The following is a 26,860-nucleotide window of genomic DNA, read 5'->3' as shown; positions in this document are numbered from 1 at the left end:
CAGCAGCTATTGGTTACCGCCATCATATTTGATATGGTCTGCGATTTTTCAATACTTGTATTTTCCTAATGAGTATATATATAGTTAAGGGTAAAAATAATCAAGTTTGATGGAAAATTAAAGGCCATTTTCCCGGAAAATCAGGATGAAATCTTGGGAAATCATCTTCTTGGAACTTACAATATTTGTGAGTATCTCGAGTTCTAATAATAAACTCTGGGCCTAGATGCATATTCAGACGGCCAACTATTCTTATTTCCTTTTTTTTTGCTTTTATTGTGAGTAATTCACGATAAGAGTTTCAATCAGTGCTTATTGATTATTTTGTGCATTTTAAACGTAAAATATTTAATGCATATCTGCCGTTACACGACTTGGCCTGATCTGTCTATAAAAAGCAAGGATCAGATTTCAAAATAAAACACATGATTGACTTTGCTTCACATAAAATATTACCTTATATATTAACTATCGTTAATGACTAAATTACTATTAAGTTTTTGAGGACATTTGATCAAAGTGATCAAATTACTGTCTTTAGTTTAGTCAATATTATCCTAATAAGATGAACAATCAGAATATTAAAATTGACAGTGAGGTTCCTACTTGATTTTTCGTAAAGATCATGAAAAAGCAGATGAGACTTCACAACAGAGAGCACACAATACATACTTATAAATCCCACAATGCCTTCCTTGGATATTGAGGTGAGCAAATACATAGAAACAACTTATTTTATACCTCACTCATCAGTTACGAATTGTCCGTGACTATTGCATATCAAAAATACTTTTTCTCTTTCGAAAACCTAATAATGCTCACTATCTTAGTTTCTCGATTACATGACATTGTATTGACAAAAGGTTTACTTTGTTTGACACAAACAATAACTATCGCAGTCAATGTATACATACTGGACCCAGAAGAGTTGAGATTGAGAATCAATCAAGTTTCTACGCTAAAAGACCAAAAATTTGAGAATGTAACCTTAGCACCTTAGGAACGTCGTCAAAATTACATACACAATTAGCGCAAATCATAAATAATATAAATTAGCAACCGAGATTTAAATCAACAGTCTCCTCCATTAGAGGTCCCAGCGTTTTCTGTGACGCCACATGCGCCTTCTTCTGGCTCTTCTTCAGTCTTTCGGTACAGGTGAGGATGGAGGTATAGTACTTTGTTGAAACCAATGGATTCATATGTGGTCGTTTGAGAGAACGTTGCATTGCTCTTCTTTTTAATACGTCGGTCGACCTAAAAACAAATTTCAATGAACTAGTGACGAGCAGTAACAACTCAATTTTTCACATTACATAAATACGACTCATTGAAAAATAGATTAAGTAAAACAAATGACAAAATGTTTTCAATGAAATGAAAATATGTGGAGCATTTGAAATACTTTTAACAAACAAGAAAAGAGTGTAATTATTAATACACCGGAGTTGCCAGCAGATGTTTAAAATGAACTTTTATGTAAATTCCGTTTGTCAAGTAAGTATCAGTTTTAGCGCTTTTAAAATTAAAATCGTAAAATTAATATTTAAACTATTAGACCAAGATTCGCTTCATTGCTGAACGTGGAAAATGTTTGAAAGGCTACAGCAATTTAACAGCGATGCAAGAAGAATAAAAAAGAATATTCGCAAACTATCATTAAAATGAACTCGAAATGTTGGTATTATCTTAAAAAAAACATTTTCGAAACATTGCTCAGTATTAAAAATGAACTTAAACTTTCAATGCTACATAAATATTTACTAAAGCGTTTCAAATAATATTCATTGAATATTTAAAATGTTAAACAAACCAAAATTTTCTCGGAACATTCAAAAATAGTGTATGAATCTAAATTAATTGCAAATAGGGTTAATTTTGACTTTGATTAATGCTTCGCTAGTAATTTATTTGTAACGCTCACCTCGACCATCATCCTTTGGACATGCGTATCATGGGCCATCTCAACAAAAACCTCGATTATGGTTTGGATGAAAACAGAGCCGACCTCTCTGTCTCGTAGAGCTTCAAATCCTGAAATTTAAATATTTAGGAAATTGATGAAATTAGTCGTTTTTTAAATACCTTGAGGAGCAGCATGACAAACTAGCATGTCATCCAGCATCCTTACGAGATTTTTAGGAGACTCGAAGGCTGTATCTTCATGGTCTGTACAATCCAACGTAGAGCTGGATCTTTCAGCAGTCACATCAAGATTATACTGATCCACCTGAGGGTCCTGAGAATGTGATCCCCTGCAAGGAAACGCAGATTAAAATTTACCAACAATGACAGCTAATTACTTGAGACAGTAAAATCAGGTGTGACTAGAAAAGATTTTTACAGCTCAACTAAAAGCATGCAAACAGCGTGCTATATTCCTAATTTTGCTTGGTGAAAATAACTAAAACTGAGATGTGCATTTTGATTGAAAAGATCACTGCACACCTTTTAATCACGCCACCTTTCCGTATGTTTGCATGTAACTGACGATTAGAGTTAATTATTTAGTTGTATCACCAAACAACTTTTTCAAGTTCTTACCGACAGATCTGATAAAAGAAGACTTTCGGTTTGCCTATCAAATATTTACACTCCATTGAGCTAAACTGTGAGTGGATCCAAGTCAAAGGCACCTGACAAAAATGGAAGAATTTATTAAAATGAAATGTTAAATAAATTACAACGTAACTCACCGACTTGCCGTCCGAGCACGAGATTGCGTTTCCACTGCTCTTCAACTGTTCGCCGTGCGCCATGATCACCATGAAACACACATCAGCGTGGTAGTGGTCTATGCTCTGAGCAAAGTTTCTGATGGCTCCCTTGAACATCTGCAACAGACCACAGTCAAATTAATTTGAATGAATCATAGAGAATTAAATTGATTTCACCTCCGCAGTAATTTCCTCCTTAAGACTCTCAGGATATTTGGGGACATTGGTAACTTGAAAGCCTAGCTCGTTTAAGAGTTCAGTCATGTGTGACGTGTCGTGCTCTGAACCCTTGCGCTCCTTCTCATCAAGTTTGTGATGGGGGTATGAATAGATGTTCAGCACAAGTGCCGACCCTTTTGGATTTGAAAGGCATTTGTAGACTTCCTGTGATTATCAATCAAATGAAAAAATATAAATTAATTCATAAGATAAATAATTACATTTAAATGAAGAACTGGACGTTAATTGATCAAAAATGATAATTACATTTGGGTTAATACAATATAAATAACATAAATTATGCACTCACTTTCCAATTGAATTTCCTGTTTGCATCTAAATCCATCCTATATGCTTCTTTCACGCTTATTGATTTGGCACCACTTTTAATGGTTCCAAACGGAATTTTGGATTATTTTGAACAGAAACCAAGGACAAATAAAAGATACCTGTGGATTGCGATGTTTTGACGAGGGTTATACTGACTGAGGATACTTGTTACGTGCACGTTGCGCATGAACGCTTCAGCCATGCGCATATACGGGTCCTTGCACTGTATCTGCGTTATGTAGGAAAAGAATTCCTCGATTTTAGAGTTGGTTAGGGGAGTGTTCTGAAACACATAATAATTCGATTTAGGGCAGGCTGGAAATTTTCATCAAATTAATATCATATTAGTTTTCGTTCTTTTATAGGGTATGTAGTAACGACATAGTGGAAATAAAATTGACACCACGTGCCGAAAAAATAGCGCACAGCTCAATAAACTCCCAATTTTCATTGTTGAATTTATTGGTCCTTACCCTTTTCTTTCAACAAGGAAATTGCGTTTGGCTGTTGAGCTGTGCACACCACAATGATTAGTTAAATCATTGTTAAAATTCAATACAGTAGAGCTTTACAGGCTAACAATGAAGATCATTTTGACTTGTTTACAAAAGAAAGAGTAGGTTCATTGAGTTTATTGTTTGTCAAATTTAACAGCAGTTAATTTCTATGATTGGCAATAATGAAATCAGGATTAACTTAAATTTTAGATTTTCCAAATATCTCTAAATATTAAATTAATTTCGCATAATAATGCCTCTCGTGGTGATCCATCCAATGGTGTGCGAATTAGAGGGTACATTTTTCCAAAATTGTGGCACAAATCGTGATTGTACAATGAGACAGTTGATGCCCCCGCTTGAAAACTTTTGAGCTGATTTTCCCAAAAATTCAAACGGCAACCTGGGATTGTTTGCTTTTTTCCTAGTTTTTAGACATTTCAAGGAAAGGTCTTTGCACAAATTTTCTGTACAGCTTTACTTGAAGAGCACGAATCTTGAATCCAAACGTAATTGCACATGTGTGTTCTTAATATTTTAAAGAAAAACTTAACTAACTAGATGGCGAGACACAGGAAGTCAACACTTTTGCAACTCAAACCAGTATATATATATATTTATGTATTTCTATTTTTATCACAATAACTCGTCCTGGTCCAAAAATTTCAAGTGAATAAATAGCAAGCGCTTTTAGAACAATTTTCGGCCAACGAGCTTTTTCTTTTCAGATCGCCAAACAATGGAACAAATATGCCTCAGTCATGATTGTCACTTCAAGACAGACTATTTAAATATTTTTCATCTCAGGCAAACATTTTGAAGTGTGTGATTGCCTTTTAACATTGGCCTTGTCTGGCTTGTCTTTGATTGCAGACGTTTTAGCGACCTGGTCGCTTTTTCAAGTGCTAAAAAAGCCCCACACGTTTGGGAAAACCCTTGACTAAATGCGCAATTGGGACTTACTTCAAAATATAAGCGTCGGTCTGGAGGAATCAGGTCACTCATAGAGGATACAACGACTCTAAGATCGGCATTAGAGACATGGTCAACTAAATATTTTAAATTTGTCATGATCAAACTGCGCTGTTGCTTATTCATTCCGATCCCTACAGTTTCAAAGACTTCCTCACCATCAGTCTCATCAACGTTTGGATTAAGCATTTGATTAGTCACTGAAATCTCACTAACTGATCTGAAACACGAATGAAGATGATTGTTTATTTAGGTAATGGATTAAAATGACGATTTAAAACTTCAAAGAATTTTTAAAACAATGCATTTCCTCAAGAAATATTGAACTACCTCTCTTTTACAATAAATTTAATTTATTTTGTCTATATATGGCAATGTATTGGGAAAAATAGCTCTGCAGAACCATAATAAAGATTACTTTGAAACAAGCAATAAAATTATTAATCGAGACTAAACAGTCTAAAGAATACAACATAAATAAAAGATCTTTCAAAACTTGATAGATCTATTTCCTTGGCTGCGAAGTTGAGCCTAAGCTGATTGATCAAGGCTAATAAAATTAACTTCCTGGATTTATATCAAAAGTGGGGCAGTTAGAAAACAAAAGATTTATTTAATAATATATTACCGTAAACTAGGGCGTAGGCGTGACTGGACAAGCGGAATGAAATACTCGTTAAGATTGTGGTAGTTAAGAACATGACAGGCTTTGCTGAGTTCCTCGAAAGTGTTTGGGTGATCGAAATATAATAATTGAGTGTAGAACTGGCGAGCGTCCTCCTTGGCCTTTTCGGTGTCTCCTTCCTACAGAACGGAATCAGAGAAATTTTGAAAGCGAGCTATTGTTTTACAGATCATATATGATTCATAAAAAATTTATAGTAATTTAAAGGACATGTATGATACATGCAAAAAGTGTTTACATTTCTTTTAATTCTATTGGTCAGCGCGTCGGTGAAATTTTTGAAATGCGTTGTTAAAAACATGTGCATTGTGTCGTGTTCCGAGTTTTAATCCACGGTGGTTTCATAAATTTTTACCACTCTATTTAAGTTCAGCATATTTTGAGACGATTTATTGAAAGTTAGTGGGCAATGAATCGAAGTAAAGGGTCTGCAAAAATAATTAAAAAATGCAAATAAAAAACAATTATTGAAATAACTTGTGGGTTTTTAACAAGCTGTGAAAAAATTATAAAAGCCAGAAAAAAACCGGCTTGAATAGTGGTTTAAACTTTAAACCACCATGGATTAAACCGGCTGGATAAATCTCGGAGCACAGATTTTTGCACGAAATTTCAAATCTTTTTATGTGTTTAACGAGCATAATTATCCTTTATAACTGAAAATTAAAATCACAAATTTCGCACACTCGCAGAGTTTATATCATGCTTGAAACAGGAAGAATTTAAATATATAAGTTTTTAATTTGCCATCCAAAAATTATTTTTAAGAAAAACCTTTAATTTTAAACCTAATTCAAAAGCGAAAGCTTCAGATTTAAATTTCTTAAGGCAAACATTTCTAACTCATAGGCAATGAAAGGCAACCCTTCTTCCCAAATTAATTTATCAATAAACGAGTGATCGATGATCTCTATTATTAGAAATATCTACATACTTAATTAACAACACTGCTCATAGTTGACCCGGAAGGTCACTGGGTTAAACTCACTCACCAGCTCGTACTCCTGAATTCCAACTCCATTCTCGCGCATCAGCTTAGCAATCCGAAACAATCTAACGCTGGTTGTTTTCCTGACTAACGAATCCATATTATTGTTGATGCAGGCGACCTGTTCGGGGGTCATGCGGGGCACCACCTGTGGCTCATTGTCAGCGGCTATCCCACTGTCGATCGCTGCTTCGATCTCTTCTCCTACGTCTTCCTGTATCTCATCGTCAGCTGCATTATTTCTCGTCATCGAAGGCGTTTGGCATTTTTTGCAGTTCATGACGCTCAAACACCCGCCCAAGCCCAAGTCCTTCCAAAGCGTGTCCCGACGGTTGTCCAGGACCTCCTCGCTTAGTGTCGTCCTCAATGTGAGCGCGGTTGTGTCTGTCGTCAGTCTTAAACTCTTTCACAAAGACAAAGCAGAAAGCAAAGCGTAAAACACGTCGAAATGAATGAGAAAAGCGTGACTCATGACATAAATATAATCCCTAACAATCCCAACAATCCGAGCCTCATAGTAAAGCTAATTGTAAGCTGGGCTGCTATAGGAGTAAGGAGAGTATGGATCCTTACCTCATATCGTGCAATCGAGCTTGACAGAATACCAGAATAGTGTGTGTTACTGGTGTTTAAAGTCGATTACTACGCTCCCTGTCGTTTTATCGATGATGTTTTTTTCTCAAAACAAAACATTTTATCTCTTTTATTTAACTTGGGGGAGTTTTTAAATTATAAAATGTATAGAGTACATCATAAGAAAAAACATAAAATAGCCAGAACAAGGTGGTGAGGGAATAAAGTTGAATAAAAACGCACGAATTAATAGAGAAAATAGAAAAACAATTTATTTATGGCACGATATATTATAAGCATTTTTTTGATTTTCAGTCCCTTCCGATTTGGTGGGTGACGGGAGGTCTGTCCAGTCGGTAAATATAGTCTGCCAGTCCGAGATAGGCCAGATAATGAGCGTTCACCGGATCGGTGTCAATGTGATAATGCCCTGCCTCGCCGTGGTCGCTGAAGCTGTGGAAGTGCTGGATGCGCAGGTCCAAACCCTTTTATCCCGAGGAGCACATTAGTTATTGCATTTGTTTACGCTGTCAAAATATTTATATTACCGGATCAGTGGACATTAGCGTACCAACGGCGATCAACGGCGCCGACATGTCGTAAAACTTGAGCCAATTGTCCACATCCTCGTCGGTTTCGAGAGGGGTAGACGAGAAGTCTGGCATCACGTGTTGTTTTGCTTTTCCAGCCTGTAGAACAAAAACTCCACCCATGCCTATAGAGAATGGCGCGCCGGATCAGTTGCTGATAAGGGTAAGAAAATAAAATAAAAAACGGGGATATTACCGACTGGCAGGTCTCCATACTTGTTTTTCAAAACATCGCGGATGCTGGCAGCAAAATCAATGGCGCCGATTCGGTTTTTGCAGTCGATTTCAATCACCTAATGATTTTCTCGGGATTAAAAAATTGTGTGTTATGTCCAAAAATCTAAATTAAATTTAAATATTTATTGAAGCAATAGAAAAACGCGGTCTATTTAAATATTTAAGAAAACCGCGGATTTAGTTTGGATTTTGTTTTATCTAATTTACGCATTTACGTCAATTTGTAGTTGTTGTTTTGGTTAAGACAATTCAGATGTGACATAGGATTGTTTGTACGTTTTAAAAAATTAGTCTTCCAGTAGGGGAAAATGAAGTTAAAACTTGAATTAGGAGTTTGACAAGATAAATAAATCGTTTTTCTCCATACATGGCAAGCATGACAAGGCAATTTAATTCTACGTGTTACTCAAATTTTGGTTCACTTATCAGGAAACGTAAGGACAATGGACTATTGTTTGATAACACTTTTTTAAATTACGTAACGCGGTTTTTTGTTCAATGAAATTCATCACAATCTACTCTATTGTTTTACTATTATTACGTAAAAAGTTGAGTTAGATTTTTCGCGTGAGGTTCCCTCTTTTCTGCTGGATTTAAAAATCATCATCATACCTGCCCAGGATTTCCTTCAGAGCAATAGAAATTTCCCAAAAGAGCATTTCGGGACTCAGCCGCCGGGACTTGCTCTGCGATGCAACTTCCATCCGTGGTGTTGACCCTAGCAGTCCAAGTTTTATTGACGGTTGCCACTTTGTTTTCGACCAGCAAGTTGGCGATCATCTTTAAATTTATTTATCCATTTTCATGCAAGAGAAATTTAAAACAGAGCGCGACGAGAGATTTTACCTCGCAGTTAACGGTGTAGCGCGGCCAGGGCCCGGCGCCGGCTCCGATCAGAAACGAGCGACCTGGCATTTCAGAGAGAGACCCAAAGTAGGTCATGTCGTACAGTTTGGCCCGCTGCACCAAGGGAAGCAGGTACGGAGGGCCACCGACGTCCAAAAGACGCGCGTTGCCTCCCAGGCCTGATTTTTTGTTCAGTGAGTTTGGGTCTTAATTGATTTAAAAAAAAAAATCACCTTCGCAAGCAAGATCGAAAGGCTTCTGGCGCAAATCAGGGCAGTTTACGGTCCTCACCTGGACCTCTGCAAAGTGGGCCGTCAGTCCACTTTGGAGAACTGTTCCACGTAGAAAAAAATATTTTTAGGTGGATCAAATACAGATATTTGTTTTAATTATGCCAAAAAACAAGCAAATAATTAATTTTTTCAAAGGAAACTGCATAAAAAATTTATTCCAATATAAATATATTCATTCCTATATTTTCTTTGTTGCAAAAATTAATTTAATTAAAATATCAATATGAAAACTGGCGGAGGATATTTAAATTTTTTGTCTTTCAGACATGACAGATTAAAAAATGCAAATTAATTCAGAGCTCTATGAAGAATAATTATTAAACTTTAATTACCATCCTGGACCTCCAGCAGTGGCGGCACATGCAGGGCCTTTTTCTGCACAGGAATGCTTTGCTCTGGAATAACACTCATGACGGTCTGCTCCGAACACTACAGCCAACACGCTATTTATAAAGGCGTTGCAAGGTGCGACCAATTTCTTATCAGTGCTTATGGGCGATGACTTGGTCTTAAATCAATTAAAAATTAGGAAAAAAAAATCGAAGTGCTGGTAAGCGCAGCTACACAGCAGCAGTAGTTGTGGCAGTAAAAGAGGGCGTGCTTGTAACAACAAAATCACGTGGGTTTCATTCAGGCGCTCCCTCTGGAGCAAATTGAAGAAGAGATTTTTAACTCACTCGCGATAAAATATAAAATGCTACGACGCAACTAAAGATCAACTTGACGAATTTGAAGTCATAGACGAGCAATTCTGAAGCATACGGTGGTATTTTATTTATAATTTTGAATAAGTTTTGAAATATTTTTATTAATATATATGACAAAATTGTTTTTAGTTAACTCTCAACATAAAGTTTAAAAAATTAAATTAAAGTAAAATTTATTAAAATTAAATTTTAAGGCTTTTTTAATAAATATATTTTAACAGTTTTATATAATTAATAACTTTTTATAAGTTAACTTAATTTTTTAATTAATGTATAAACGTGTTAACTGCAATGATAATAAATAAATGTAGCATAAAATTGATAATTTTATTGATTAAAATGACAGAACATTTGAGTAATCAGTCCCGTCATTTTCGGTGCCCATCAACGGGCGGAAAGTAAAAAGAGTGTTTGCCTGGAATGTAGTAATAAGGGTAATAGTACGAGTGTCCGTTCCAGGCGTTCGGCCGCGGGGCCCAGTGCTGGTTGGCCGGATCCCACTTCTTCACCTTATCCCCCTGTTCCGGCGGCTGCTCCTGAGGGGCCTCGAGTTTTGCGGTGGTGGTCGTCGTCGTCTTCGTCGCGGGCTGCAGGGGCGCGTAGGACAGCGAGATGGCGTAGGTAATGACTTTGCCGTACTGCTGGTACGAGTTGCTGGTCGCGTAGCTGCCGCTCGAGCCAGGGGTGGACAGCTCGGTGATGAACTGCGACCGCTTCTCCGCGTCACTCAGCAGGTCGAACGGCGCGATTTTGTCGGGGTCGTCGTCGGCCGACAGGGTGGTGCCCGCGCCGTTCAGCACCGACGTCGCTGATTGTGAGTTGTTCGACTTCAGGGACAACACCTGGCTCAGAAAGGCGAGGCCTGATTTCTTATCTTCAAGGGACTTGGCTTCCACTGATGTTGTGTTTGTGGCAATATTAGTATTATTACCTGAAAATTACACATTTTTGTTTAATTGTTATTTATATATGTCATTGTATTTTTGGGAAGAAATCCGATAGCGAATGCGTTTTGTTTCATTATAAAGTAGAGCTTTTTACAGGCCAACAATAAGCATTTCATTTTGAGTTTACTGTTTTGTGAAATTTAGCTAATATAGTTTATCTCTAATAAGTCCAATTTGGAAATCAGGATCGAGATAATCAGATTTTGCCAAATTTATCGAAATTTTAAACGGTGTTTTTCATCAATGATTTTTCACTTTAATTTCGAATTTCGATCCCTCGCTCGTCGTATTCTATCAAATGATGCACGAATTTATGAGCACAGTTTCCCTTCTGGCGAATAAAATTATGATTTTCAAATGAGGGGACAGCGAGTGCGCTCGCCGCTAAGATTAACATGCACAATTTTATCTGAAATTTCTAAAAAATTTTTAACTCAAGGATAAAGAGGATTAATTGTCTCAAATATTTTGTAAAGCTTGAACTCCGCTCAATTTTGTAAAGACATCATCAACTCTTTAAAGTAAAGGTTGTAGTAAATATTTGTTTTCACTCCTCATTAATTTTTTTGCTCTTTTTTCTCATACATTTTTCAATCGTACTCGCTTTACTAGGAATATTCCAGTTTAATTTTTTTCTGTAACAAAAGTGGAGCAAAAAGGAAGTTTCTTATTGCTGGGGTCTGCATGGGACTCACATTCAGGTTTTGCAATTATGGCAAAAAGTACGTATTATAGATGCTCAACTAAATCGAATAATGTTAAAATATGAAGGAAAATTTGCAGTGGTAGAACGAAAAAAAATCAGCTTGCTAAACACTTAAGAAGCTGAATTTAATTTCAATTAGAAACAAAATATAATTATTAGCACTTATGTTAAGTGTTAAGTTATAACCAAATAAAAGTGGAAATTAAATTGATATAGTGCTTACCCTGAGACATCACAGGCGAAGAGATAAATAATGCAAATACTATTACAAAAACTCCAAGGTGTCTCATCTTTGCAGACTTTTTGTACAATATGTGTTGCTGTTGTCAAAAGTCGGTCTAGACTGACATTTCGTTAGTGAATGCATTCGTTTTTAGCTCCACATAATTTTGTCACTCTTGTAAATTATGAAGATATGCGGGCGGAATATTGGCCAATGCAACACCATTCATCCGTCCGTTGCGTTTAATTATTAACAAGCACGCATGTTTATATGCGCCAAACAAGGTTGTTTCGAAAGTAACGTGCACCTCTTACTTTTTGTCTTTTTTAACATATAAGACGCGTCAGGTGCGTGCAACGCAGTGTTATCGACGCGAAATCGTTTCAAAATCAGAGGAAGTGACTGTTCCGAGCGGTGCACACGCTTTTTTCACGTGCAATTGTGTATAATTATGCATGAGCGCTCAAGCACCCCCATCGGTGCATCCCTTATTAGCCGTTTAACAGGCGGCGGGTACTGATTTTCGACTTCGTTCCCATGAAAGCGCTTCCGCTCGCTTTTCCGCTTCGCAGTTTAAATTATGCATTCTCACCCTGATTGAAAGAGGAAGCGCTATAGTGCTGTGGGCCAGCGAGGTTTTTGTTGTTGGAAACTCGATTTGCATATTTTCCACCTGCATCGACCACACGAATAGTATTTCAATACAATTGTGTTTAATGCGATTGCTTTTTAGGCTTATAGGAATTGGAATTTTTTTAAAACCATCATGAATTGCTCATCTAGGCTTTTGAATCAAATTGGAAAAATAAAGAACCGATCCGAGAGTTAGCCCATTTATTAATTCTCTATGATTATTTAAATCGTATTTCAGTAATATCTCTGTTATAACTGTGGGCAGACTTAAATTTATCGCAAGTTAACGAAAACTATTTATTTCGGCGATTTCAAGAGTTCAAATCAGTTATCCTATTTCTCATAAGCACCATACTCATATACCTAGTCCGCGCGGCATTTAATATTTCGTCCTGGTCCCGGCAAAATTGCGCAACGTTCAACAAACACCCAAATTTTCATTGTCGAATTGATTGTTGCCCTTTTCTTGCAACAAGGAAATTAGCGTTTGGTTGTTGAAAGTTGCGCAATTTTGCCCGGACCAGGACGATTTTATTTAATTTTGATTACTAAAATTAAAATAATACACAGCCAGGCAGAGTTTTCGTATTTCGTATTTGATTTTTTCCTTGTCAGAAGATATTATGCTCCTTAAAAACAATTTAAAATAGCAACAGAGCTTAGCTCATAAAATCAGATAGGTATTTAAGTTTTAAATTTGTGATATTCACTCTAATTATCACTAAATTTGCCTTATTTTCAATATGGACAAATACTATAATCTAAAATTCATTTATTCCTTTTGTATTTTAATATGAGCAGGGAGCAGCAGAGCCATATTTTGTTATCATGATAGTAGACCTAAAATTTAGTCAAATCATATAATAAATACTATTGTACATTCATTAAAACCAGACAGAATCATTTTTAATGTATATTTTTTCGGCTCGATTCATGTTAGTATTAAGAAACAGAAAATTCAGCTGCTTTTTAATATATTCTATTGTATATTTATATTGATAAATTCATTTAAATACTTTTTTAAAGGTGATTAGTACCAATAAAATTCAGAGCTTCTCATATTAAATTCATTCCTTTTATTTGACATTTTGTTTCTTTCGCGTCTTTGCGCGTACTCTTACAGAGAGATTAAGGCACTCCTGGATTACCAATGTTTTTTTTTGTCACAACTTGATCCGTTGATTATTTCTTACAGTTCTACACTCTTTTTTTGGATTTTTTAGACGGGCACACATTGTTATGGTTCAAACTAACAAAACTCTACAAAAACTCAAAAAAGAAACAAAAAGAAAAATAAAATAATATGTAACACAGGCACAGAAATTAAAATAATTTTAAAACATCAAAAAAATAAAATACAAAAACTCAACATTGAAATAAAGACAAACTCCTTTTGTCAAAATTGTGATGATGGGGTCCTGAAGGCCGTTCAGCCGCAGTGGTCTTCATTTTTGTGGTTTTCGCCGAGAAAATTCTGGAACAAGATGAAAAGAATAGTTTAACACATGCGTATATTCTGTTGATATGGCAACGTATTTTATTTGAATAAAATGTATTTTATATGAATAAAATACAGTACGATGAATTTGAAATTTAAATTTATAGATATATAGTATGGAAAAAGTACAAAGTTTTTCATGTAATTCTTAGTTTTTTAAAAATATAACTTTATCTTGTTTAGAGAATAAAAATACCTGATTAATTAAAGAAATTCAAATTTTGCTGTTTTAAATAGGTGTTGTGAATTGAATACATAAAGTAATAAAAAAAGAAACACAACTTTAATAAATACTGCTGAAGCTTATTTTATTTTAGAACATTGTAAAGAAAAATATTCAAATATGCGCGTGCTTAGTAAACTCCAAACATTTTGCTAAAAAAATGCTTTTGGAAACTTAAAAAATAGAAAACTTACATTGTGTTTCTGCAAGCCAAACGCTTTCAGGACCAGTGGTTGCACCCTGAAGGTTCATCCCTCCAGGGTGGTAGCTATCGACTGTTGGAAGCACCGTGATTCAGCGCTCCGTCCGCTCCGAGTCGGACGGAGTGGGAAAATGAGCCTGGCGCCGCAACAAGTCGCGTTTTATAGCCGCCCCCCAAGCGCGAGGGGTGAGCAGAGGGCATGACGGCGCGGCGCAGACACAATGGGGGTGGGTGGGAACCAGAGGGTGACTCGTATCTGCGTGAATATCTCTAGATGCGGGCGGTGGAGAATAAGTAATTGTCATGAGGGCCGGCTTGCTTGCTCGCTTGTTGCACGCGATTGCTGAAGAGGAGGCTTTTCAAAAGTGCACGCGCGGCGGCGACTTGTTTCAATGTCATCGCGAGTGCGGTGCCAAATGATTGTTTCTCTTCCAAGTGGATGAGGGTGAAGGACGCGCCCACAACCAGCATATTCTTCCATCACGACTATTACTTCATCTATTATGACTTATCTTTTATTAATATTTTTTTCAGCACAGAGATCCGTGGGAATGATCTTTTTAAATGAATCTACACAAGGCATTTTTTTTTGTTAATTTATTTGTAATAAAGAAAACACTAACAAAAATATCAACTCTGGTCAGAAATGAGAAATGTATCACTGCTAACTGGCCATTAAAATTTTAACATATAATTTATAGAGTAATTTGGAAAACTATAAGCCAAGCACCGAGAAATCATTTTCTGAATTTGATTAAAAATAAACTAGTCACAATGATTTCAAAGTAACAAAAGGACAAAATTTGAATGATTTCGATATTACAGGTTTTTCAAATGTTCCAACTAATTTCTTACGCAAAAAATTCAGTTTTATCATTTTTTTAGATTTACTTGAAATAAAAAATCTTTACTGCATGTTTTGTTTTCTTGCTTGCTGCTAGTAAACTGCTAATTCTGCTGGTGAAACTCAAGTATGCAAATTCTGAGCTGCTTCAATGATGTTTTCTTGACTCACAAGTTTTCTTTCTCAAGCTGCACATTATCGAAAAAGGAAAACCTGCGCAGACACAAAATTCATGTCAATTTATTTACCAAATAATTGAATTAAAATTATTATTGGTAATAGAAAAACTCTGTTTGTTTATGTATATTAATAATACAACAGATGATGATCTATTTTGGATTTTGTTTTATCCGGTTTATCTAATTTACGTCAATTTCTAGTTGTTTTGGTTAAGACAATTTAGATGTCCAATCGGATCTATATGCATGCATAAATTAGTAAAAAAGTTGCACATCTATATAGCAGTTCCAGCTTTGGTATTTTTTGCAATTTTGTTCATGCGTTTTAAAAAACTTTGGCTTGCAAATATTGAGTAGCAGCAGTAGGAAAAATTAAGTAAAAACTTGAATGAGCAGTTAGACAAGATAAATAAATCGTTTTTCACCAAATGTGGCAAGCATGACAAGGCAACTTTTAATTCCACGACGTGTGTTACTCAAATTTTGGTTCACTTATCAGAAAACGTAAGGACAATGGACTATTGTTTGATAACACTTTTTTAAATTATGTAACACATTTTTTGTTCAATGAAATCCAGCATAATCTAGTCTATTGTTCTACTCATTACGTAAAAAGTTAAACTAGATATTTTGCAATTCCCTTTTTTCTGCTGGATTTAAAAGTCATTGAACCTGTTTGTTTAAATTTATTTTTGAAAGAAAACAATAACAAATATATCATCTATGGTCAGAAATGAAAAATGTATCATTGCTAGCTGTCCATCAAATTTTGTTAAAAAATAGAATTTATACAGTAATTTTGAAAACTATAAGCCAAGAACAGAGAAATCATTTTCTGAATTTTATTAAAAATAAACTAGCCATAAAAATTTTTAAAGTAATAAAAGGACAAAATTTGAGTAGTTTTGCTCTTTCATTTTTTTAATTGTTTCAACTAATTGCTTACGCTAAAATTCAGTTTTATCATTTAGAAAGGTGGCCTTACTTGAAATAAAACATCACTACTGTATGTTTTGTTTTCTTGCTTCCTGCTCGTAAGCTGCTAATTCTGCTGGTGAAACGGAAGTTCGCAAATTCTGAGCTGCTTCTATGAAGTTTTCTTGACTCACACTCACAGTTGATTTATCATCCGTTCCTGATAAATTAACATGTCAGCTCCATTTACCCATATCATAATCACATATCTACCTTCGTTTTGGATTTGATTAATTCTTTGGCGAAGCGCATTTTTCCATGCGCTAGCGCACAATCCGTAGAGGTCGGCTCCAGTTAGTGGCGCGTCTGGAAGTTCTTCAATAACTTCCTCAAGCTGCACATTATCACAGAAGGAAAACCTGCGTAGAAACAAAAGTCATGTCAATTTATTTAACAAGGGATCACTGGCTACATTTCGCTCTCACGTGCAAAAATGAGTGCTAGATCAGAAATCTTATAAAATTTGGAAAGCTGCTAAAATTTAGATTTAATGCAAATGCTTAAAATATATTTTACACTGCCCAATGTCCAGGAAAATAATATAATTTAACTTACCAGGACAAATAAAAATGAAATATCCAAGATGAAGCTTGATTTTATGACAGCTATAACTTCAAAAAAATTAAATCTCTACGGGCCGTCCAATTTTTGCATTTGATTTTCTCAAAGAACTTTAAAATCAGAAATTTTAGGAAAAAAACATCAACTATTTTCCAAAGTATATCATACGATTTGGCTCGCTGAGTAGATTCCAAAGTCAAGCAATTTGTAAGTTGTTAAAAATTTGACTTTAGATGTGGATTTGTTGAACCATAAATAACAGGAGCTATTTCTTTGGAAAATGTCATCTTTTTCAAACGCTAAATCAAACTGTAGCGAAAAACACCTCATTTCAAATAGATGCGTTCCCCTAGTCACGGTTCTCTTGTAAGATTTAATTAAAACTCACTTTCGAGTCAATGCTCGCAATACGCCCAGTTTGGCTTCATCGTTTTTGCAGGGACCCACGTACATCAGTTTATCAAACCTAAATTTAAGATTAAAATAAATATATACAATTAAATAATCATATTCAGCGCCTTGCCTTCCAGGTCTCAAAAGAGCAGTTTCGACCAAATCCACCCTGTTGGTGGCAGCCATTACGAAAACCGGCGCAGTATTCAAGTTTTGCTCGATTCCGTCCATTTCCGCCATCAACTGAGAAACCACTCTGTCCGACACGTTTCCACCGCCGTCTCCACCCTGGCCTCTTGACGGTGCCAGAGCGTCGAGCTCATCAAAAAATATCACACTCGGTGCCACCTGACGCGCCCTCATAAACACTAAAAAGAATAACCTGAATTACTATCCGGATTGCAACGGGGTTACTCACCATCCCTGACATTTTCTTCACTTTGGCCTACATACATGCTCAGCAGCTCTGCGCCTTTCACCGAAATAAAACTCAGCCCGCATTCTGTGGCTACAGCCTTGGCCACCAGAGTTTTGCCAGTGCCAGGCGGGCCATAAAGCAAAATACCTGTGAAATTAGAGTTAAAACTGAATTACAAATCCTCGACTGCCACCAAGAAAAATTGAATGTATCCACCAAACTTTTTATCATTAGGGTAAGGCTGTGACTTATATTGTTTTTTATTACTGGATATATTCCACTTTATAGGCTGTTTTCCGTACAATTTAGACGGTTTAAACGGTTTCTGGGTCAAAATTCAATACTAATTTTTTTTAGATATTCGTCATTTTTAAGAACTACCTTAAATTTAAAAAAAAATATCTATAAAATTTTGCAACTTATTTTTTCCGTTCAAATTGAAAATTAGATTAACAAAAATAAAACGAAAAGCGATCAAATTTTGTGGCTGAATTTCAAACGCTTTAAAATAATTATAAATCTGATTCTTTAATTTGGATTGTTTTAATATAATTCTTACAGTACTAGCAGAACGAACAAGACGTAAAATTTTCCATTTTGCAAAGACGTGCAAATGATTGAAAAATTATCTGGAAATTGAAATAAAAACTGTATAAAAATTTAGGAAGCAAAGCTGATAATTTCCCACAGCCAAGATGCTGGAAATTCAGTTTTATAAGTTTTATCAGATGCTTTTGTTTGTTCATATTAATTTTGGGGGAATTCAATCAGAATTAATAAATAGCAAGTTTTGAATACCTGAGCGCTTGAGGCCGGACTTCCTTAAAAAAGGAAATTTGATGGGTAGGGAGACAGTGCGCAAAACCTCTTTTCGCACTTCTTCCAAGCCACCAATGTCCTCCCAGTACACTTTCGGAATGTTTGAAACCACCTCCTGGCAGCTGATTTTTAACATTTCTGTTGGAAATAATTAATTTCCGTAACCAACATAGCTAGCTTTTAGTTCTTTACCTATAGATGCTACCCAATGCTTTTTCTCAATCTCTGCGCCAAGTTTTGCCCTTGAAAATTCACTGAGCTGCTCCTTTCTGTTGTCAGTGCTTGACAGCTGATTGAATTCCTTAATAAGTGGATCAACCTGAGACCTGAGTGATTTTCTTTAAAAATTTTAAAACTACACCGCTGTCAAAGACTCACTCCACAAGCTTCCTCGTCAGAAACGCCATTTCTCTCAATCCCATTTTCGGCAAGGCGATAGGAATATTCTTTTGGTAAAAACCACATCTGGCCAGTAACTGTCGAAGGCAATTCTCAGGGTCAGAAGGGTGCTGCAGGGGTATGGTGGTGGCTAAGAGCCACATCCTGCCGATTGAGGGGCTGATGCTCTTGGGTCTCGAGGTGACACCGAGAACAGCACACTTGCCCGCTGGGAGGGAAGACAAAATCGTGGACAAACAGGTGGTTAGTCTGAAGTCCTCAGCTTCAACATTGGTACTCTCGTGGTCATGCCCCAGGACCTTAAAATGACAAATATATCAAGTTGAAGAGGATCCTTAGAAAGATTTACCTCGATATTATCAAAAACTATGAGACTAGTAGGTGAATTTTTGGCAGTGACTTTGGCAACGAGCTGCTTCAGTTTTCCCTCGATTTGCCCAGCACTGCCCGGCGGCATGTTCAGCTCCCTGCAGTTTTGAATTATCAAGGTCAGTCCCAGGTTTTTGGCCACAGCCCTGTAGAGCTCCTCGCAGCCCGCCTTTCCATGAATAAGCAAGCCCCTTCCTGTAATTCAAATTTGAGCATTATTTACACAAAAATTTGTATTAATCACAAACCACCAACCTTGATGCAGAACTTTATAGTATTTTGAATCCAAATAAACTTTGACAGCCTTTTCCAGTTCCAAATATTGTTCCTTGTGGCCAAGAAAGCAGTCCAATTTGCCAGGAATGCCACCACCGGTCGACTGGACGAGAGCAACCATCGTTTGCTGCCTTGACGCCTCGAAGCAAAGTCTTTTGCACTTGTCCACACTCGTTCCAGATTCAGTCGCTACGCTCTCCACTTTGAACCAGACAAAGTCTGCGTCCAATTCCACGTTTAGCTTGGAGTAAAACATTTCCGGAGCATAGTTTTTCACGGAGATGCAGAAGACGTCGAAAATGCAAATCGGTCTTGGAATTTTGAAGTATTCTGCCAGCAAAGCATCAATGTCCGAAGCGTCCCAGCCAGTTGGACACGCCTGAATGGAGACGTCAAATGTAACGGCTTTCGGTAGCTTCTCCAGCAGTGAAGGAGACAAAACTAATTGGTCTTTGTCGCACGAGCCGGCTGTTCCGTTGAAAAATAGGGCATCAGGTAAAATCATATCATTCAGAAGGATAAAATCACTGGTGACAATTTTAGCTAAAATCTTCAACTCGTCAGAAAAGTGAATCCATATCCAGTCGAGGCTTTTGACTTGAAGAATTTGTGCCACTTCTGGATGCACGATGACACTGTGGTTTTCGTCCAGCTCATTGTCACCGAGGTAATCCTTGAAGACCTCCGTCGGCACGGCTACAGGGACAACCTCAGTGCGTCTCTCCAGGGCACTCATTCTGATTTGGCCGACAATGCGAACCATGTACCGCAAAACTTGCAAACAGATTACAGTTTTCTTCAATCTGCCACTGGATAACATGATGGAATAAGCTCATTCGCCTGTTCGGGAAACAAAGGTTTAAAATTTAAATTTATTAATTTCAATCAGCATACCTGCAGATTTAATAAGTTAATATCATGGTCCATGACTTGGTCGTACAATGTTCTTATCTTGCGGTGCGATGAGATGAGAGCAGAGTTAGACAGGGGCGGACCGGCGTAACAGATGTAAACAAACGTGTGTGCCTTGTGCTTCAAGGTCACGTGATCAACAATGAAAATGAAAACTTGACTCTTAAGTTGAACCAGGAAACAGAGGCACATTACAATTATGCAGAATCTTTAAGTTTCTGATGAATTCAGAATCGAGATGAAAAAATATGCAGCATTTTATTTAGGGAGAAAAATATTAATTGCTTTTATGATTTGACCTATTAAAATTAATTATCTTCTGCCTGAATTTGGTTACTGTAATTTAATTTAAATAATTCATCCCAGATCTAGAATTTATTTAATGTAATTTTTTGGATTTTCCCTCTGCCCAAAAATGTTTATTTCTTAATAAAATTATTAACAGGTTTAATTTAAGATTAAAATGCATGATTACATTTTGGTGATTTTCTTTATTAACCTAGCTTATAATATGAAGTAAGAGACACGATCAAAGGATATTGTTGAAATGCGTTTTTCTCATCCGTTCACAGAAAAAAATGATGGTGACTTGCAGGTTGCTGAAGAGCTGCTAAATTCGATCTAGCGACTCCAACATAATGATGCTGTTCCCTCGAATGACCTGCAAAAATGTTTGGAAAGTTTAGTAACAGTTGAAAAATAATGAATTTGGATCAATAGTTAAGACAAAAACAAACAGAAAAGGAAAAGATTTAATTTACAATGGTAAGAGCTGTCATAAATATTATCTGATTACATTTTTTAAGGAATTAACTCATCCCTAGAAGACTCTAGAAATTTTTCAGGCAAATATGGTGAACAAAAATTAATTTCTCAACAAATAAAATGATAAAAAGAGGCAGAAAAAAAGTAAATCTCTTGGTACACACATTTATTTTTGTTATTTTATCATAATTTACGCTACACCCAAATTTTCTCAATATCTCGAGTGGCAAAAATTGTTTATTTCAGTAGAACTTTACAGTACAACAATAATTAAACCTTTTTGCATTGTTATCAATAATTGCAAAGTATTTTGTAGTTTATTTTTAGTGAAATTCAACAAGTTTTTCTCTAAAATGTGCAAGAATGAAATCATGACCGCGGAACAGTTAAATTTAAGATTTTGCTTGATTTCATGGAAAAAAGACTTTTATGCTCAATTTCGATCCCTCAAATATTCTCAAAATTGTGGAATAATCGTGGTTTTACAACAGGGAAAGAGTATTAGCTGCTTGATTAGCATGCTAACTTTAGCTCCGATTTTTTTCATTAATTAAGACAGCAACCTAGGAATTTTATATCTGAAGTTAAGGCAAAAATAATTTTTCACAATTTTTCAGTAAAACCTTTCTTAAACACATTGCCAACGGTTTGAAAAATTATAATGCAAAACAGAAGAGATTAAAAACGAGCATCTACATTATATCTAGGTGGTGGTATGTAGTGCACCTTTCTCTTTATCATTTTATGGTGAAGAAAAATTAATTTCCCAATGAATGAAATGATAAAAAGAGGCAGAATAAATGTAAATCTCTTGGTACACACATTTATTTTTGTTATTTTATCATAATTTACGCTACACCCAAATTTTCTCAATATCTCGAGTGGCAAAAATTGTTTATTTCAGTAGAACTTTATAGTACAACAATAATTAAACCTTTTTGCATTGTTACCAATAATTGCAAAGTATTTTGTAGAGTTAATTTTTGTGAAATTCAACAAGTTTTTATCTAAAATGTGCAAGAGTGAAATCATGACAACGGAACAGTTAAATTTAAGATTTTGCTGGATTTTATGGAAAAAAACGAATTTTTTGCTCAATTTTGAACCCTCAAATATTCTCAAAATTGTGGGATAGTCGTGGTTTTACAACAGGGAGAGAGTGCTAGCTGCTTGATTAGCATGCTAACTTTACGGCCGATTTTTTCATTAATTTAGACAGCAACCTAAGAATTTTATATCTGAAGTTAAGGCAAAAATAATTTTTCAGTAAAACTTTTCTTAAACACATTGCCAACGGTTTGAAAAATTATAATGCAAAACAGAAAAGGTTAAAACGAGTATCTATCTTCATTATATATCTAGGTGGTGGTATGTAGTGCACCTTTCTCTTTATCTTTGGCGAATTTCATATTGTGTAAATACAAGTACAATTTCAAATGATTCCTTACCACCATGCCAATATTCTTCTTGTGTCCTTCTCTGGTTTCCTCGATAGATTCATCGACAACCAGATTCATGAACGGGTCAAATCCTCTCAGGATTCCAGTCACATAGCGGCCTCCGTTCAACTTCACTGCAAAGAGAGTTAATTAGTTAGAACACCCGTACTTGAAATTAATGCTTTAAGTTGCTTACGGGCAAGCTTCTTGTCCATGAATCTGAAACAAATTAGAAACATTAATCAGCCAGTTTCCAATGTTTCACAATGTAACCTTCTAAGCGTGTTCACTTCAGTTTACACAATATGAACGCGCATTCCTACTATGAATTTGAATTAAACAGATTATCTATCTCGATTACTTACTTTTTAAGCTCGGGAGGATGTGCCTTGCTCATGATTTACTAAAATTTATAGTAATATCGATGTGCACAGAGATGAATTTGCTTATAAACGTTATAAACAAGCGATAAACAAGAAACAAGCCGGCAGCAAGCGCAAAACGCACAACTATCATACGCATCGCGATGCGCATTTGATATTGACAGACTCGGCGCACCTCTCCCTCTATTTTTGAATGGTTTACGCGCCAAAGACACGTTAGTCGAGAACACCATGCACATTTTTGGTATTAGTAATTTTGAATCACACACGCCTCAAATTACGCAAATTTCTTACCTTCGTTTTTTATTAATCAATAAAGTGGTTTTGGGGCTCACACAGTGTCAGGGATGATTGGTGTCCAGTTTCTCGCAATGACAGGATAATCTACAAGCACGGGGGTGCCGATGGAGAGAAACAACCTGCCATCTCGTGCAGCGGGTGAAAAACAAGAGTATCTTGACACGCCGGCCGGGCCCCCCTTTTATTCCCAGGGCTCGCTCATGCACGCAGGGTTCGCAAAAACCCGCATTTTTCCAGAAAAACCCGCTGCATTGCATAAAACGCAAAAAACTGTTTTTTTTGTGCTTTTCTGCAATTTTGCGCATTTTTACGAAACACAATACATGCTTTCTTATGGGAGAGCAAAAATTATCATGATAGATGACTAAAATTAGGGATTTTAAAAAATCAGTATTAAATTAAGCCACTGGTTTTACCAAGAGACTGAAAATTTTAACTCTCAACGTAATTTTCCAACATTTCTGACTTTTTCGGAGCAAAATCTGACTATTTTCGGGTCAAATCCGGAAAAACTCAAAACTGGTGGGTTTTTCCAGCTGATTTTTTGTGCAAAAAACCAGTGGTGCATTTTTGCACATTGAAAAATGGGCGAACCCTGCGTGCAAGTGCAAGTCGTCCTGGTCCTGGCAAAATTGCGTAACTTTCAACAACCAAACGCGAATTTCCTTGTTGCAAGAAAAGGTCAACAATCAATTCGACAATGAAAATTTGGGTGTTTGTTGAACGTCGCGCAATTTTGCCGGGACTAGGACGAAGAAGTGTTGCCTCGGCGCCCAATAAATCTGTCTGCTTTTTGACGTTTTTTTGTCCATTTCTTTGCCGCGTGATTTCGTCTGTGATTGCTCTCCCCTAACTGAGCTGTCACATTAAGCTTTGATATGAGCCGAAAGTTGTTTTGATTTATATTTGTTGTATTTGTTGTGACGTCGAGAGAGGCTGCTGCACCTGCAATCCTGCACCTGCCCTCCTGCACCTGCTGCACCTGCATTTCGTCTATTTTTAGACGCGCATCTTGCTTGGCCATTGGCCGGTGTCGCACTCGTGAGTAAAATTGCCCCTGTCTCGGCTCCGTGAGTAAGGGATCACAGAGGAGTTTTCAATTAATTCGCGAGTTGTGTTGACGGTCACTGCGAAATGGACACTTCCTTACTGGCGTTTCAAGAGTGCACGTAAACAGGGCTCTGATTGTGAGCGAAAAACGGCTGACCGGGCTTGCCAGAGCTTAAGCTTAATTTGATATCGAAATCTTGTAAAATGTAGCCCAGCAGGTGAGAATACAGCTTACATTAATTAATAGTAAGTTCAATTTATCAAAAAGACGTTGAAATAAATTAGAGAAAAGTTCTTTTATTCACCAGTTGCGAAATATCATCTCAAATTTAATAATTAAATTTATCCTTAACAACCTGAAATTCTAAATTTATTGCAAAAAATTGTTTTTTGTATATCCTAATTTTTGTTAGAAGTATGGGATGAATCGATTTATAAGTTCTAATTTAACAACAAAACAACAATCAAATTAATCTATGTTGAATTTACTGATCTATCAGCATCTCACACGGCAGAATCTCATCCAGCTCTTCGTTTTCGATCTCAAAAAGTAGAGATATTGCTGAAATTGAATCATTATGTTAGAGCCGTTATTGCTTTCAAAAACAAAATGCATACAAGCAAAAAAGCAGCTCCGATTAAAACCGCCTTCAGCTCGACAGTGGCGTTTGGCGGAAAGGTGATGCTCAGGGTATACGCGTGCAAGAAGTCATCCCAACCGTGCGAGATGGTGCCAATTTGCGTGTAACCGTCTTTAGTCATTATCTGAAATTAGAATAATAAAATTGATAAGAATTTAAATAGAAATGCGGTTCTAATTTGCCTTGAAATCGCTGTCTCTGAACATAAAGCAGCCGCAGACGTTCGGACCCTGAAGCCTGTACACGACCTGTCCGTTCAAATCCTGGATGAAGAACTCGGGAATCATCATTGTCCACTCCTGCTGGACGCGGCCGACAATCCTGCCGCCTGGCACGAAAATATCTAGACGCTGAAATGAAAAAGGTTAAAAAAATAAATTAACTTTTCTTAATTGGCGTAATTGGCTAATAATTTTTCCATACGAATCTAGACAATCAACAGCATTAATTTAAATAATAAAATATAAATTAAAATTATTAAATTTTACTGTTACGATGCTGGAAAGTGATTTTTATTCAAAGAGAGCAGCTTAATACTTTAAATTAATAGGATATTTCAGACGCAAACATACCAAAGGTTTCTCAATTATTCTTACTTGGAAGAAATCCAATTCATCTTTAATTTACATTTTTTTAAAAATAAAATCATTGCAAAAACTAATATTATGACATTTAATTTTGCACAGAATTTGAATCAACTGTTCAATCACTGATTAATTTTTTTAATACCTGAAGGCAACAGGGAAAGCAGCACAAGGAAGTGCCAAGGAACCTTTGGAAGGACAGAGCCTCCCGTCTGTTCAGGTCGAAGAGGCGCATGTTGAACGCTCTGGAGGCGCCGCAACATTGGCGCTGCGACTGCGACGACTGCTCGGCCGCCACGAAAATCGTCTCGCCGGATCGAGTTTTCACTAAATATCTGTTTTCAGTCTCTACTGATGATAGCACTGAAATTCAAATTTAATTAATTAGACACAAATTTAATTTAATTTTAACATATTTACTTGCTATTTGTTTCTATTTGTGTGCATAATGAGGAAAAAATAATGCTAAGATTTTGTCCTGATTTTTCAGTTAAAAACTTGCGCGATAAGTGGTGTAAAAATAGCTTTAATCTAATTGAAAGTGAGGCATTAAATTCGTTATGTGTGCATCTTTTCTTATTGAGGGGAAATAGAGTTAAATTCAAGATCTCAGCCTAATAAAATATTTTTTAAATAAAAATAAATCATCATACGGTCGAGTAATTCGATAGTTTGCTGGATGAAGACGTAGTCAACAGGCAGCAGAAAGTCCAAACCCTGCAATGGGACGTATCTGCTAATGTTGGACATGGACCAGGCATTGCCCTCAACTGTAAAACAGTTAATTTTACTCCGCTGCTCCTCCCGGTACACCTAGAATTTGGCTCACTGGTCGCTACTCCAGTCGATCTCGAGTGTCCCTCGCTTGTGTCGTCGCCAGAGACGCTCGAATTCCTCCTTGGCTGCAATGTTATCGGGGGGCCACTCATTTCAGCATTTCTCTCGCGTACTAAATCTAGAAGACATTTTCCAAAGCTTGAATATAGATATTAATCACATAGAAATCATGTTTTTATTAGGGCGAGAAGAAATATACAAAGATATTTGACAAGATAAGCAGCTCACTGACCTGCTTCTGATGGCGGAGGCGTCAAATCGTTGACGGAAAATGCGCGATCTTCATACCCCAAGTCACTGATGTTACCGCTGAACTCCGGAAGGGGCATCTCGCCGGCCTGGTGCTGTCAATTTGCAGCGAATTCAGCTCGGAATCCCTGTCAGAGGAGCAGTTCACCTCTTTCGTTTGTTGCAATAAGTGAAAGATGTGAGCTGGTATCACCTAAAAGCTATATAGAGATAAGATACCGAAGCCTCTCGCGACTCGATTTTGTTTTATTGTGCGTGTGCCAATCGTCTCCGCGCCTGACTAATCTCAATTCTGATATAGAGCTGATTATCACAATAAGAAACAAACTATTTTACCAAGACTTTTTTTTCTCTACAGCAATTGTTGCGAAATATCTAATT

The 26,860-nt window shown here is 36.5% G+C and overlaps 6 protein-coding genes and 1 long non-coding RNA gene across 7 annotated transcripts; all 7 read right to left on the bottom strand.

Annotated features, from left to right (window-relative positions):
- Positions 1–948: 948 nt before the first annotated feature.
- On the bottom strand, positions 949–3,637 carry LOC135943658 (caspase-2-like). Its single transcript, XM_065490307.1, has 7 exons — positions 3,247–3,637; positions 2,895–3,101; positions 2,697–2,834; positions 2,545–2,636; positions 2,086–2,255; positions 1,925–2,034; positions 949–1,257 (listed from the first exon to the last, which is right to left on the bottom strand). The coding sequence occupies exons 1-7, from the start codon at positions 3,280–3,282 to the stop codon at positions 1,072–1,074; spliced, it is 939 nt and encodes a 312-aa protein (XP_065346379.1). The 5' UTR covers positions 3,283–3,637; the 3' UTR covers positions 949–1,071.
- A 3,590-nt stretch (positions 3,638–7,227) lies between these two features.
- LOC135943564 (ester hydrolase C11orf54 homolog) lies at positions 7,228–9,522 on the bottom strand. Its single transcript, XM_065490157.1, has 7 exons — positions 9,280–9,522; positions 8,888–8,986; positions 8,655–8,833; positions 8,421–8,588; positions 7,768–7,864; positions 7,530–7,696; positions 7,228–7,466 (listed from the first exon to the last, which is right to left on the bottom strand). The coding sequence occupies exons 1-7, from the start codon at positions 9,356–9,358 to the stop codon at positions 7,293–7,295; spliced, it is 963 nt and encodes a 320-aa protein (XP_065346229.1). The 5' UTR covers positions 9,359–9,522; the 3' UTR covers positions 7,228–7,292.
- Positions 9,523–9,960: 438 nt separating this feature from the next.
- LOC135943565 (uncharacterized) lies at positions 9,961–11,734 on the bottom strand. The gene is made up of 2 exons (XM_065490161.1): positions 11,531–11,734; positions 9,961–10,585 (listed from the first exon to the last, which is right to left on the bottom strand). The coding sequence occupies exons 1-2, from the start codon at positions 11,595–11,597 to the stop codon at positions 10,023–10,025; spliced, it is 630 nt and encodes a 209-aa protein (XP_065346233.1). The 5' UTR covers positions 11,598–11,734; the 3' UTR covers positions 9,961–10,022.
- Positions 11,735–13,216: 1,482 nt separating this feature from the next.
- On the bottom strand, positions 13,217–14,669 carry LOC135943180 (uncharacterized). Its single transcript, XR_010575171.1, has 2 exons — positions 14,079–14,669; positions 13,217–13,637 (listed from the first exon to the last, which is right to left on the bottom strand). It is a non-coding gene; the product is annotated as an uncharacterized LOC135943180 (long non-coding RNA).
- An 8-nt stretch (positions 14,670–14,677) lies between these two features.
- On the bottom strand, positions 14,678–20,334 carry LOC135943179 (peroxisomal ATPase PEX6-like). Its single transcript, XM_065489625.1, has 12 exons — positions 20,214–20,334; positions 19,299–20,159; positions 19,024–19,238; positions 18,654–18,973; positions 18,468–18,601; positions 18,255–18,413; positions 17,457–17,603; positions 17,169–17,406; positions 17,034–17,111; positions 16,298–16,443; positions 16,095–16,244; positions 14,678–15,143 (listed from the first exon to the last, which is right to left on the bottom strand). The coding sequence occupies exons 2-11, from the start codon at positions 20,137–20,139 to the stop codon at positions 16,111–16,113; spliced, it is 2,412 nt and encodes an 803-aa protein (XP_065345697.1). The 5' UTR covers positions 20,140–20,159; positions 20,214–20,334; the 3' UTR covers positions 14,678–15,143; positions 16,095–16,110.
- Positions 20,335–20,702: 368 nt separating this feature from the next.
- Positions 20,703–22,950, bottom strand: SNRPG (small nuclear ribonucleoprotein G). The gene is made up of 4 exons (XM_065488599.1): positions 22,801–22,950; positions 22,632–22,654; positions 22,445–22,569; positions 20,703–20,892 (listed from the first exon to the last, which is right to left on the bottom strand). Exons 1-4 carry the CDS (start codon positions 22,830–22,832, stop codon positions 20,842–20,844), a joined length of 231 nt encoding a protein of 76 aa, XP_065344671.1. The 5' UTR covers positions 22,833–22,950; the 3' UTR covers positions 20,703–20,841.
- Positions 22,951–24,444: 1,494 nt separating this feature from the next.
- LOC135942616 (phospholipid scramblase 1-like) lies at positions 24,445–26,678 on the bottom strand. The gene is made up of 7 exons (XM_065488828.1): positions 26,463–26,678; positions 26,223–26,348; positions 26,047–26,163; positions 25,539–25,756; positions 24,992–25,159; positions 24,787–24,933; positions 24,445–24,730 (listed from the first exon to the last, which is right to left on the bottom strand). The coding sequence occupies exons 1-7, from the start codon at positions 26,557–26,559 to the stop codon at positions 24,665–24,667; spliced, it is 939 nt and encodes a 312-aa protein (XP_065344900.1). The 5' UTR covers positions 26,560–26,678; the 3' UTR covers positions 24,445–24,664.
- Positions 26,679–26,860: the final 182 nt, after the last annotated feature.

Source organism: Cloeon dipterum, chromosome 4, assembly GCF_949628265.1.
Source record: "Cloeon dipterum chromosome 4, ieCloDipt1.1, whole genome shotgun sequence".
In the NCBI taxonomy this organism is placed as follows: Eukaryota; Metazoa; Arthropoda; class Insecta; order Ephemeroptera; family Baetidae; genus Cloeon; species Cloeon dipterum.
This window is presented reverse-complemented; position numbering and strand designations above follow the sequence as displayed.

What these genes read in the sequence shown, in the direction of transcription:
- LOC135943658 (XM_065490307.1), bottom strand. Translation starts at nt 3,282, where the DNA reads ATGGATTTAGATGCAAACAGGAAATTCAATTGGAAA. An exon ending in ACAGGAAATTCAATTGGAAA is followed by an intron (nt 3,102 to 3,246) that starts GTGAGTGCATAA and finishes TGATAATCACAG; the next exon opens with GAAGTCTACAAATGCCTTTC. An exon ending in TCCAAAGGATGATGGTCGAG is followed by an intron (nt 1,258 to 1,924) that starts GTGAGCGTTACA and finishes ATTTGTTTTTAG; the next exon opens with GTCGACCGACGTATTAAAAA.
- LOC135943564 (XM_065490157.1), bottom strand. Translation starts at nt 9,358, where the DNA reads ATGAGTGTTATTCCAGAGCAAAGCATTCCTGTGCAGAAAAAGGCCCTG. An exon ending in ACTGCTGGAGGTCCAGGATG is followed by an intron (nt 8,987 to 9,279) that starts GTAATTAAAGTT and finishes TACGTGGAACAG; the next exon opens with TTCTCCAAAGTGGACTGACG. An exon ending in GTATGGAGACCTGCCAGTCG is followed by an intron (nt 7,697 to 7,767) that starts GTAATATCCCCG and finishes CATTCTCTATAG; the next exon opens with GCATGGGTGGAGTTTTTGTT.
- LOC135943565 (XM_065490161.1), bottom strand. Translation starts at nt 11,597, where the DNA reads ATGAGACACCTTGGAGTTTTTGTAATAGTATTTGCATTATTTATCTCT. An exon ending in TTCGCCTGTGATGTCTCAGG is followed by an intron (nt 10,586 to 11,530) that starts GTAAGCACTATA and finishes TGTAATTTTCAG; the next exon opens with GTAATAATACTAATATTGCC.
- LOC135943179 (XM_065489625.1), bottom strand. Translation starts at nt 20,139, where the DNA reads ATGTTATCCAGTGGCAGATTGAAGAAAACTGTAATCTGTTTGCAAGTT. An exon ending in CTATAAAGTTCTGCATCAAG is followed by an intron (nt 19,239 to 19,298) that starts GTTGGTGGTTTG and finishes TTTGAATTACAG; the next exon opens with GAAGGGGCTTGCTTATTCAT. An exon ending in TAATCAAATCCAAAACGAAG is followed by an intron (nt 16,245 to 16,297) that starts GTAGATATGTGA and finishes TTAATTTATCAG; the next exon opens with GAACGGATGATAAATCAACT.
- SNRPG (XM_065488599.1), bottom strand. Translation starts at nt 22,832, where the DNA reads ATGAGCAAGGCACATCCTCCCGAGCTTAAAAA. An exon ending in CATGGACAAGAAGCTTGCCC is followed by an intron (nt 22,570 to 22,631) that starts GTAAGCAACTTA and finishes CTCTCTTTGCAG; the next exon opens with TGAAGTTGAACGGAGGCCGC. An exon ending in AGAAGAATATTGGCATGGTG is followed by an intron (nt 20,893 to 22,444) that starts GTAAGGAATCAT and finishes ACATTTTTGCAG; the next exon opens with GTCATTCGAGGGAACAGCAT.
- LOC135942616 (XM_065488828.1), bottom strand. Translation starts at nt 26,559, where the DNA reads ATGCCCCTTCCGGAGTTCAGCGGTAACATCAGTGACTTGGGGTATGAA. An exon ending in AACTATCGAATTACTCGACC is followed by an intron (nt 25,757 to 26,046) that starts GTATGATGATTT and finishes TTTGAATTTCAG; the next exon opens with TGCTATCATCAGTAGAGACT. An exon ending in TCGGAGCTGCTTTTTTGCTT is followed by an intron (nt 24,731 to 24,786) that starts GTATGCATTTTG and finishes ATTCAATTTCAG; the next exon opens with CAATATCTCTACTTTTTGAG.